General features: G+C 33.9%; 2 protein-coding genes and 1 non-coding gene across 3 annotated transcripts; 2 read left to right on the top strand and 1 right to left on the bottom strand.

Moving 5' to 3' along the window:
- The first annotated feature begins 1,681 nt into the window (after positions 1–1,681).
- On the top strand, positions 1,682–3,813 carry LOC120078314 (protein TIC 20-IV, chloroplastic). The gene is made up of 3 exons (XM_039032548.1): positions 1,682–1,934; positions 2,414–2,574; positions 2,960–3,813. Exons 1-3 carry the CDS (start codon positions 1,753–1,755, stop codon positions 3,616–3,618), a joined length of 1,002 nt encoding a protein of 333 aa, XP_038888476.1. The 5' UTR covers positions 1,682–1,752; the 3' UTR covers positions 3,619–3,813.
- Positions 3,814–4,673: 860 nt separating this feature from the next.
- On the top strand, positions 4,674–4,745 carry TRNAD-GUC. Its single transcript has one exon. It is a non-coding gene; the product is annotated as a tRNA-Asp (tRNA).
- A 563-nt stretch (positions 4,746–5,308) lies between these two features.
- LOC120078175 (5' exonuclease Apollo-like) lies at positions 5,309–8,218 on the bottom strand. The gene is made up of 4 exons (XM_039032401.1): positions 7,718–8,218; positions 7,270–7,478; positions 6,717–6,824; positions 5,309–6,233 (listed from the first exon to the last, which is right to left on the bottom strand). Exons 1-4 carry the CDS (start codon positions 8,007–8,009, stop codon positions 5,544–5,546), a joined length of 1,299 nt encoding a protein of 432 aa, XP_038888329.1. The 5' UTR covers positions 8,010–8,218; the 3' UTR covers positions 5,309–5,543.
- Between the last annotated feature and the right edge of the window lie 3,773 nt (positions 8,219–11,991).

Raw genomic sequence — 11,991 nt, 5'->3', positions numbered from 1 at the left:
AGGAAAGATCGACACACAGATATACGTGGTTCACTAACAGTGTGTTAGCTACGTCCAAGGGTAGAGGGAGAACAATATTATTTCGAGAGTGTTTTCAAAATTACTTAAAAAAAATGGCGCCTTTAGGTTAGAGAGTTTATATATCGCACTGCTCTAAACCCTAGGGTCAAAAACATAAATAACTGCAAATAAATAAATATGTTGAATACAAAAATCCTTACTAGGTTGTTCCAAGCGCCAACAAACAGATTCAAGGCATTTCAACATTAACTAGAAATCCTTCAAGAAATTAAACATAGGGCTCTTTCACAAAGAAATTAGATAGGAATCATAGACAAATTTAAGATACACATCTAATCCGTCGATTACAATCCAAAACAAAAAGAAAAACTAACCTAAAGATACTAAAATTTGAAGGTAAAAGAAGAAGATTGAAGCTTAACTTCGGCCTCCATCAATTCAGCCCCAAAAGTTAGCCTCCAAGCGTCAGGTGAGTGTTGGACCTAGGCAAATCACGAGCGTTGCGATGCTCCGGTAGGGGCATTTTGGTCCCTTTTCTAGATTCTTTGAAGCGCGGATGCTCAAATCAACTCCAAATTACTTCAAATTAACCACAATTTGCTCCAAATCACTAATTCTACCTCCTGATTGATCAATACCTACAAAATAGGGTAATAAACACGTAAACTCTGATAACGAGCCCGAATTAAGCTAGGAATAATAGCTCTTTTTGAGAGCTATCAAAAGGTAATCACAATGAAAGATCTAAATTAATTGACTTATGAAAATTTAGAAGTTTAATTGACTCAAATAATTATAAGTTTCACACAATATTGATAAGAGAGCATAAATTGATACACTTACAAAATTTTTAAGTTTAAATTGATGCAATTATTAGTTCAGGATCTATATATTGATGTTTGCCTAAAATTCTATTTCTACTGTTTTTATGTTATTTTATTATTTATTTATTTATTTATTGTGAACATGAAGTTTATAAACAATACTAAAACTCTTTTAAGTTTTTTTGTTTTGTTATTTATTTTATGCTTTGTTTTGAAAAACAAAATTAAAACTTGAAAAAAAAAAAAGTAAAAACTTTATTGTTATCATGATGAAGCGAGGCTAAAGAACAAGTGGATAGGAAGCTGAATTGTTTAGGGGGGTAACCTGTGTGGCTTTTCTTCTTGAAGTGGCCATTCAACCCGTCGTCTATCGCTTTAAATGGCTGTTCGTTCATTGCTTGGATGACTTTCATCTGCAAATTCACTTCTGTATCCTCACCCAACCCAACTTTAAAATTAGATCGACCCATTCAATCTTTAATTACAAAATTCATGCACAATGCAAAATTGCAAGGATAAAATGGAGATGTGTAAAGATTCTCTCTCGTAACATTTTTTATGATATAATATAAACTTAAAAGCTAAAACTAGAAAAAACACAAAAACATTTTAATTATACTTATACATTACTTTTAAGTATATATACAGTAAAACTACTTTAGAAGCTACTGTTTCAATGTTAAATTTTTTAAAATTTTTTAAATTTTATAATATTTGCAATAAAAAGTACTAAGGTATTTTCCTTTAATAATTCATTTAAACAAATAAAATAATAATAATAATATAAACAAAACCTCAGTAAACCTCGCTGAGCACCGACATGCCACAATGCAAAAATGCCTCTCTCAACGACCACAAAAGTTTTGGGTATTTCCTCTAAAGTGCCCAATAAAATATAAAATTAGGGATGTACCCTATTCTTGCATGCAAAGTAACACGGCCCTATCCACCGCCTCACTTTTCCCTTTTGCGCAAAAAAACTGGAAAGATGTTCGCGGTTGGTCCGAGCAACGCCCGACTCCACTGCAACTCTCCGAATCCGCTCCTCCCGCCACCGGCGACGGCGACCGCGACAGGAGCTTCCGTACGGTATGTGTCATTTTCGATTGTTTCTTTAATTTGCTGTTCCGTCTATTGCTATATTTTGTTGTACCGAAGGTGGGAATTAATTACAGTTCTTGATTTTGGGCGTTTTATTTCAAGATCTTGTTAGTTTTTCTATTTATTGTTGATGTTTCGTTAGTTACTATAAACAGAGAGTGTATTTGGCATCCGATGATTTTGACTCTTTTCTTTCGTTTTTGTTTCAATTTAGAACAAATGTTTGAGCTATATAACTGGGGGAAACTATTATAGATGATTTGGTGGAAAATCCTAGGATAGTTCTGTCAATCATTTTAATTTCTCAGTTGTTAAATGAATTACTTCAAGTATTGGGTATTTGGCATTATTGATAATACTCTTCCTGCTGCAGCCTCTGTTGATCTCCGTGTAAATCTTAATGGAGATTGCCATTCTGAGAAATTTTCTCTGGTATTGGTGTATAACTCTAATTGATCATGATTTAGGTACAAGGATGTGTTTCTGAAAAGATGTTTCAAGCCCAGCCAAGTGGTTATTCCCCAATGTCATCGATTCGGTTCTTCAAACTTGGACACAAAACTTGTTTTATCTATTACCAATACTAAACAGGAACCTTATAAAGAACTGAAGTGTTCTTCTTCTAAAGGTATGAAATTCTTTTAACTCTAGCGTTTTGACCTTTTATTTTAGTCTGAACATTTGAACAAATATTATTAACTCTTATAATGTGCACAATTTTGTTGAGGTGGATTATAAAAGATCTCACTTTTTGTTTACTCTGTTTGTGGGATTATGCTCTTGATTGTTGATTAAACCGGTGTTCAAACAACCCAAAACCTTGGCTGAGAACTTTCGTATTCTTTGAAAGAGAGCGTCAATTATATTGTTCATCCAGGAATCAGGATTATATAGTGCATCGTTCTCATATCTCATGATATACTTTAACCAACTTTTGCTATATGATTCAATACCATCATATTTGTAGTTGGAGAAGAACTAATAATTCCCATTCTGAATATTATGATTTCCAGGAATATTGATATCACAACTTTCTGCAGCAGCATCCCCACATCTATCTGGGGAACAAGGCAGTCTATTCCACAAACTTCCACTTTTACCTCCAAGAAATTGTGCTGGAAAGAGTCCTCAAGCCTTCAGAGATGACTCTTACAGTGTAAAACGCCACTCTGGGGTCACCCAAAAACCAGAATGGTGGTGGAGAACTTTGGCTTGTGTTCCATACTTGATGGCTTTGCAGATGTCAAGTACAGCATATTACCTCTTGCCCTTGTTGGAGCACTTGGACGTTGATAATTTGATATTTTATATCCCCGGATTCGTTCAGAAGTTACCGTGGTGGTTCCCCATGTTGTACTTCAACCTCGCATACTTCGGAGTCGTGAGGAATAAAGAATTGCCTCATTTCATTCGGTTCCATGTGATGATGGGGATGTTATTAGAAACCTTGCTAGACATCGTATGGTATTCAAGCAATTTCATGCCACTCATACATTACAATGGTACATATGCAATGCAATATTGGGCAGCAGTGGGGTTCATCTACATTTCCAGCTTGTTGGTGTGTATAAGGAGTTCTCTCTTAGGGACTTATGCCAAAATACCATTCATTTTCGAAAACGCACTTATTCATACATTCTTTAGTATAGGACGATATTATCGACCGTTCTAGACTGCAGTGAGGTATGTTGTATATGAGTTAAGAGTCTTAGAGGTGGACAATAAAGAACAAGAGAGCAGGGTCTTCATCGAGCCTGATGTTGTTTTGGAGATTTTGTTTGTTAATTTTTATGAGCGGGAACTGGGGTTTTAAGATATTAGCCAATTTTTTGTGGTTATAATTGGTCATCTATCAAAAATACTTTCTATTTTTTTTTCTCTCTCTCTCGACTTTAGAATGAAATTTTGCAGATTTGATCAGTGCTTTAAGGGAGATGAGAACTTACTGAATTCCTGCAGTGTGCTCAATTATATCATGTGGCTCCCAAGTTCTCAGTGGAAATTTTTCTTGTGGAAAGGCCCACTAACAAGACAGAAATGTCATAATCAATAAAGACCAGTTCATGATGAAAATACATAGTGTGATTTAGGGATGAACTTTATGGACTAATGGATTTTTAAGAGATTGGTTGGTAATATTTTGTTAAATTCCATTTAGTAATCCTTTGATTTTTTATTTGTTGTTAAATTTTGAAAATTAAAAAAAGTAACTTTTAAAAATTTCTTCTTTTTTTAAAATTTAGTTAAGATTCAACTATTATACTTAAGAAATTATTAGGAAACACTTAAAAAAAAATAATTATCAAGTAGGTCTTTGTTTTATAATAAAAAATTAATAATAAATGGTTACTGTATAGTTTTATTTTTATGAGAAACTTAAATGCTCCTTGCACTTATCTTTATACACTCAAAATCTGCTAAGATATTATCACATGATATTTTTTTTTATTAAAAAATGATTTTGTTTATTATTATTATTATTATTTGTGTGTGTGGGGTAAAGAAAAGTGAAACATAAAATGATTGCTCAGTTTTGATTACAAGAGTGTAAACCAGAAAAAGGAAGTGAAAAAAAAATGTTTTAATACCCATTCGCTCGAAGCACTCTGTTATGAATTATGGTTACTCTTGAAGCAGTACAGTTGTATATGTCCCTTGGCTATGTCAAACTCATTCATTATTCCGAATAAATCCAAATATAAAATCAAATAGCATGATTTCAACAAAGTCGTTGTAGTATAGTGGTAAGTATTCCCGCCTGTCACGCGGGTGACCCGGGTTCGATCCCCGGCAACGGCGTTTTTCTTTTTAATTCCTTTTTGTCACTTATTTCAAAGAATTTAACTCCTTTCAGAACTTAAAATAAACAATTGTACATAAATTGTCTCAACTCAAAACAAAAATCAAGTTTCTTAGTACTTGCTTCTATTTCTAGTTTTCTGTAAGTATTACTCTATCATTCTTGACTTATTAAATGGATCAATAAATATTTACAGTGCAAACCTAAGGGAAACACCCCACTTATGAATTATGATTAACTTTGTAAAGGGTTGTTGATGTGTTCTTCCTTTGAAAGCTCGAGTATATTAAAACTTCTTAAATTATTTTTAGCTGATTACAATATTATTTAAAACCTTTTTTTCTTTACTATTTCAATGGTTATCTCAAACTCATTATAAAAGTGAGAGAGGAAGAAAAAGAAGAAAAAAAGAAAAAGAAAAAAGCCGTTAACCCAAAACACAAATAAGATCCTCAGAATAGGACAAAGAATAATGAAAAGAGAGAAATTTACGAGTACAAAGTCAAGATGAATAGTGTTTTGTCCAAATGCGGTCATCGTAGTATAGTGGTAAGTACAACGGTGGTTTTTTTGTTTTTGAAATTTTATACTGTTGGTAAAATTAATATATAATAGAATCTTATCATCAGTAGTTCAAAGTATAAGATCAGTTTCCCATTTCTTGCTCATTTGACAATAACAATAAAATTGGTAGTGGAACTTCACAGAAAATTTTCGAAATTCAACTCAAGCTAGGCAAGAAAGTATGAGAAGCATACCTTTATGACCAATTCAAAGCCAGTAGTTCTTCATCTAAATCACCCAGGACAATCACTTTCTGCAAGACGCGCACCACGCTGGACTCGTCTCAATGCACTCACTCGACCCAAACGAACCCCCACATTCAGAATGCCAACATTTGTACTTTTCACTCGTCTTTTCTCCGAGTTAACAAAGTTAATTTCAACATCTTTTTCAACTTTCCCTGTTCTTTTTTCCTTGTGATGAAACTTCTTTACAGGTTGCTTTACTCCACAGAGGCGACCGAAGTAGTAAAGCGGTTCGACATAACAAGAAGATGAAGAAACAATGCCTCTAATGTTTGTTGGACGGACAAGCTTTATGAACTCTTGTATCTCTGAGAAGCAAGCATGGTCCGAATATGGAACTGAAAATATGTACTTGTGCAACTTGTTTACTGATTCTACTTTTCCAATTTTCTTCTCGATCAAGAAGCCACCATTTTCGTTCAACTTGCTTTTGCGATAACGTGTGGTAAGAAGAGAACCAGAAAGAACATCATCTCCTTCATGGGGCCTTACGACCCAAGGAAGACCTGATGGCATGATTCCGATTGTTGGACGCATCTGGTTCAATCCCTCAAGAGTATCTATGCTGAAGCTGTAGCGAGGAACAGCTCGAACTCTAGTAAGATTCGTCTTAGTAGTGAATCCGTCATTGAAACCAAGAAGATGCATGGTCTGCAAGCGTTCTGGCCACACCCAAACCTTCAACAGGAAATTAATTTTTTTAAAAGAAAAGGATCAGCACTGAAAATCAACAAGATAGCCATCTAACATCCCAACATAGGATTTTAGTATTCTAGGAAGTTGGGCAAATGGGGTTTGAACAGATACTTCTATATTCCTTTGACTCAATTAAGTCAAACCACGACAGCTCCTAATAATCATCCTCAACAATCAAAATAAATTATTATCAACTTTCCCTACGACATTCGCCTAAACATGAAAAATCCAGATACGATTAATCCTTTAAAGCTATTCTAAATTTTTTATCCCTCAATGTTGCACAGAGGAGGCAGTATTATTTGCATCAAATTAATGAATCTCCATGCTAAATTAGTCAACATACGACTTGTTTACATGTTTTCTAAACCACTTCCGCCGATTAATTATTGTGCCCTCAATGAAAGAAAACTGTTCCAAAACACATTGGTGAGCTGGATAATCACATCTTCACTTAGAACTAACCTTCAATTCAAGCATGCGAGAAATGTGAAGTAAAAGATCTTCCTTCCCCAGAGAATCAATGCCAATGATGATATCATGTTCCGGATGGGAGGCAATGATATCTACAATCTGTAACACTTAATCAAGAAGTGAAATAACATTAGAAAGGCAGAAAATTTCAAAAGGTAACATTTTAAAAAACGATGTGGTACTGGTTGTACAGGTCCGATCCCAAGAATCAAAGAAATTCCGATCATCAACAGAAGCCCCATCTCCAGTTACATACTATTAGATCAGAGAAGCTTCTTTACGTCTCCTTCGTGACAATCAATATCAATGCATAAACGTTATAGTTCAAAAAGGTTATTTCCATGGAGTTCAATCAAAAGCTAGGAGAATAATAATATAGAAATAACATCTGATAGTGTCTGCTTCCTCATGGCTGAGTGGAAAGAAAACCTTCACAGTCTTCAAGCATCATTTACCTAAGTCTAACCTCTGTGTAGTTCATTCTTGCAAGAATATGAAATTACATGTCGGAAGTATAAAGAAGCAATCAAAGAGAAATCTTAACCTGTTGTGCAGCAATTTGTCGAGAAGGAAAGGCATATGAAGGATTACAATAGGTATTATCCAAGTAAAGAATGTCGACAGTATCATCCTCGAGTGCATTGAGAAGCGTGATCCTTCCTTTATTGGCCCTTTCACTACTCATTTCCCACCGAAAATCCCCTGTGTAAAGCAAGCAACCAAAGTCTCCACGAAACAAGAGCATAACAGCACCTAACCGTAGCAAAAAAGGAACAGACAGTACTAGTTTGATCAAACTAATTCGCTCTAGCAACTAACCAGAACAGAAACATAATCCAAATAAAAAATGCAGCAATTCTTCCTACGGAAAGAAATCTTAATATCGCCTATCATACAATTAGATAAAGAATCCACTCCTTTCAGGACTTAAAACAAACAACTGCCGATCAACTCATCAAACGGAGAGATGAAAGCTTTGAATCTTTGATTACCAGGACAATGGTGAGCATCGATGGCCATGACCTTGATAACTTTCCGAGAACCAGATGAAGGTGAAGTCAGTGAGATTGAGTGCCATAAGCCGATTTCGAGGACGCGGAGCAAAGAGAGGTTGAAATTGGGGAATTTGAAGGGGAATAGTTTGGCGGTGAGGCGAGAGCAGAAGAGTAGGCCTTTAGACCATTGCGAAGACAAGCCCTTGGTGTGGTCGGAGTGGAGGTGAGTCAGAAAATAGATCTGGCTATCATCCGACCACCGGTCCACCGAAATCAGGCCATTCTCCATCCAGCGGCGGTGGTGGCGATGGTATCTGCAGAGGTCGGTGTGGGAGTTCGATTCGAATTTCGAAAAGAAACTTTGGAATTTGGCGGGGTGAATATTTATTTTCGTTAGAATTCGATACTATCGGCGGTTAAATGAAATTTTATCGCACTCGAGAAAGAAAAAAGGGACTTTGCGTGACCAATATCATCTGTTAATTAACATTGGGTCTTGAAGAATAACATTTACCCACTCCATTTCAACAAAGGGACGACAATAATATTCGAAAAATAAGAGTATGTAGTGCCAATTATAATTTGACATTTGTTAATAGATTCTTTTTTCTATTTCGAATTTTTTTTATGGGAATGATGAAAAATAAATGTATAAAGATTGGTACATCTAAGTATTACCCATAATATTAATAATTAAAATTAAAAGATTTCTACCCATATAGTCTAAATAAACAAATATGTCTAATTACATAAGTCTTTATACTTTTTTACATGAATAACTTAATTAGCTATTATTTTACATAAATGTTATAGTACATTTACATTTTAGCCCTTAAAACCATTTAAACATAAAAAAATTAAAAAAAAATCATAAAAGGAAACTAAGTTAGTTGCCTCTATTATAAATCTAATAAATAATCGAATTTTGTTTTTCTCCTACTATCCGTCCTTTTTACATATTTTATATTATATTAAAAAAAGGTTAAACATTTTATTTGTAAGGCAAAAAAAACTCAACCACTTTCCTAAAATAATGATGATAATAAATAAATAAATAAACCAACTAACTCTAAACTTTCACTCCCCAGCCGCCCCAACCCCATTTTTCAAAAAAACAGGAGGAATCCCCTCCAAACTCCCGTCTAAATGCCGACGACCTCGACATTCAGACCAATGTAGCCTTCGCCCCTGCCGACATTTTTTATTTGCAAGACGATGATGATGATTCAAGAATCCACCGCTGTCACCACACATTCTGTTATTTCTTCATCTACCACTTCTATGTCTACAAGTTCATATTCATATCTGCTCGACCAATTCTGTGCCACCGTGGATGTCCGTCGTTGAACAAATCTACGATTTAGGAGTACACAACCTACAGGAGTCCATATTTATGCACACATTATTGCATAGTATATGTACAAGGTTTATTTCTAAATATGCAAATATATAATATGAGGTATATATTTATAAAATAATTAAATATACATGTGTATATATGGCAAATGGATATGACAAAAGATGTAGAGTTATATATCTCAATAGAAATGGACACAAACTTAAATATGTAATTATTCTATGTATATTTAAAATAAATTTCGTATATTTAATAAGAGAAAACACCCAAAATTTTAGGGCCATTCAAATTATCTATAGTGAAATAATGTAAATTTATAAGTATGTGACGAATAAAACACAATGTAAAATGAAACACCTAAAATCATATATAATATTGCTTTTTTTTAGAACTACTATTCCTTAATTTTAGGGATTTATATCATATTAGTTAATAAATAAAATAAGAAATCATTAAATAAGAACCCTTCATTAATTATGATATACAATGTAATGTAATTAATGGTTATTCCAAAAATAAATATCTAAGTAAATACGGTTTAATTTTTTTTTAATATTTTAATTACAAAATAATACAAAAATTAATAGAAGGGAGAATCGATCACGAGGTTAAAATTGTCCAAAAAAAATAGAAATCTAGTAATAAAATATTATTAAAGTATATGATATTGATGAAATATTGCTTGTGAAATAAGTCATTTGTCTAAATCTTTAAAATTTAAATAGGATGACTAAATATATTAAATGATATCTAAAAAAAGGTTTGATAGGAGGAATACAACCTACCAACCTGCAACGACCCGAGTTCAAGAGGGGTTCATGAATGAACCAATATCACATCAGAATGAGAGGAATCCCAAGAACATGAAAGTATGGTTAGAAAAAACTTTAAAAAATTGGAAAGTTACTATATATACCAACAAGATGCACTTTTCTTTTCGATGGTCTAATCATAGGAACTCCAAAGTTAAATATGCTTAGCTTGATAATTCTCATCCATCTTGAAAGGACCCGTGTCGAATCTGAATTAGACATCTATCTGATTTAAAAACAAATATATGGAACTAATCAAACCATGTTAGTTTATTTGTAAATTATAATGCGTATGAAAACAATAGAGAAGAAATAGTACCATGAATGATTAATGTTAGAATTTTTAAATTCGAAATAGTACCATGAATGTACCATGAATGATTAATGTTAGAATTTTTAAATTCGAATGTTAAAATTATATATAGATGCAAGTATATGTTGCTGAAAGGATCATGGAGAAGTTCAATTAATAAAGAATCTGTGAAAAAAAATCATGAAAGAAGGTTAAATACCTAAACAAATTAAATAAAGTTATAATTCCCAATTTTCTATAGAGAAAAACTTCGATGCTTTTTTGGATGCACATATCTTAATACATCTCAAATATAGTCCAATAAAATGTTACCACATGATTTTTTTATTTTTTAAAAAAAATAACTTTTTTCCTTTTTTTTATAATAGAGATGTGTGAACACAAAAATTAATACAACCTAAGCTATATATAATATCATTGTTCTTTTCAATAACCCACCATTTCACCTCACCTTTTTCCTTAAAAAAAAACCCTTCCCAAGTTTGCTTCTAAAAGCCGTCTTTCTTCCCACATTTTCAACTCCCAATACATCAAACACCCTTCCCCACCCTCGTTCTAATCTACCTCTCATTTCCGTCGTCCAAATTTGCCTTCGAAATCCAATGGTAGCTGAACCCCACATCTTCATCTCTTGATCATCCAAGTCCCTCCCTTCATTTTCAACACATCTCCGATGGCGTCGGCTACATCTATTCGTCTTTGGCGCATCCCCGACAGCATCTCACCTTCGTTTTCGGTCTTCCTCCAAGTCTTCCTACGATTTTGGTGTGTTCAAAAGGAGTTGAAGTGCTACGGCCGAACATTCCATCATCGTTTTTGGCCCCACATTCCAGTTCTATGGCTGCATCCTGTGGTCGTCCCCAGCCATCAGTTATTAGAAAGGGTTTTCCCTCGAAGCTTGATTGTATTTTGAAACGGATTGTTGTATTTAATTGTAAATAGTATAATATATATGTTCTAATTGATTTCAACGTGAAATGTAGTTTCAAGATCTCACATTTTTAGGGTGGTAGTAGTTGTCATTAATTTTTTAACTGATTTAGTGTGGTTCCACTTTTTCAGACTTGTTTAATCTATTTATATATGGAAATGTTAGTGAAAATTTTAAGTGTTAAATGAAAAGAAAAAAAAAGACATTTTGAGAATCTCACATTGCTGGGTAGTGGAATCTCCTTCTTATACTCTCACCTTCGGTTCCAAGGGTACCCATATTCTAGAGGGAGTGAGGAAGTGAGGAGATAGGTAAATGTGAGTATGGTGAACATCCACACATGTGCCATCGTTCGGTCAAGTGTGGCGAGGCATGTGTGTGATTTTTTTATTAAAAAATTTATTAATAATTATTATCTTACTTTATTATTTTTTAAATCCTTCATTCAACAGCTCCAACACGTGCAAGCAGGTCGCATCGGCCAAGTCTTCTGCGCGCTTCGACATTCAGTGGCTCGCATGCTTTTTGCAGTTACACGTTCATTAGTTGTGTGGTTTTTGCGTTGTTTTCCGTTGGCCCTCTACACCTATAAAAAGTGCAAATCTTTTAGCATTTCAAAACAACTCATTCTTCCATTTTTTTCCCTCGAACTCTTCATCATTTAGTTTTCGAGCAAGTCAGTCTAAAGGATGTGAGTTTCCAATTGATCGCAATACAACTTCGATCGAGATAATTTTATCTATTCTTGGTTGTTTTATCCTGGGGATGACGTGGAAATTTCGTAGAACTACTTGCACATTTGGGTAGAACTGCGAAACGTCTTAAAGAGAGCGAGATCTATGACTCAGCCTATAACAA

This window comes from Benincasa hispida, chromosome 5 (assembly GCF_009727055.1).
Source record: "Benincasa hispida cultivar B227 chromosome 5, ASM972705v1, whole genome shotgun sequence".
Lineage (NCBI taxonomy): Eukaryota > Viridiplantae > Streptophyta > Magnoliopsida > Cucurbitales > Cucurbitaceae > Benincasa > Benincasa hispida.
Note: the sequence above shows the minus strand (reverse complement) of the source record. Positions and strands in the feature narration are given on the sequence as shown.

What these genes read in the sequence shown, in the direction of transcription:
- LOC120078175 (XM_039032401.1), bottom strand. Translation starts at nt 8,009, where the DNA reads ATGGAGAATGGCCTGATTTCGGTGGACCGGTGGTCGGATGATAGCCAG. An exon ending in CGATGCTCACCATTGTCCTG is followed by an intron (nt 7,479 to 7,717) that starts GTAATCAAAGAT and finishes TGCTACGGTTAG; the next exon opens with GTGCTGTTATGCTCTTGTTT. An exon ending in GACAAATTGCTGCACAACAG is followed by an intron (nt 6,825 to 7,269) that starts GTTAAGATTTCT and finishes TAAGTGTTACAG; the next exon opens with ATTGTAGATATCATTGCCTC.
- LOC120078314 (XM_039032548.1), top strand. Translation starts at nt 1,753, where the DNA reads ATGTACCCTATTCTTGCATGCAAAGTAACACGGCCCTATCCACCGCCT. An exon ending in GCGACAGGAGCTTCCGTACG is followed by an intron (nt 1,935 to 2,413) that starts GTATGTGTCATT and finishes ATCATGATTTAG; the next exon opens with GTACAAGGATGTGTTTCTGA. An exon ending in GAAGTGTTCTTCTTCTAAAG is followed by an intron (nt 2,575 to 2,959) that starts GTATGAAATTCT and finishes TATGATTTCCAG; the next exon opens with GAATATTGATATCACAACTT.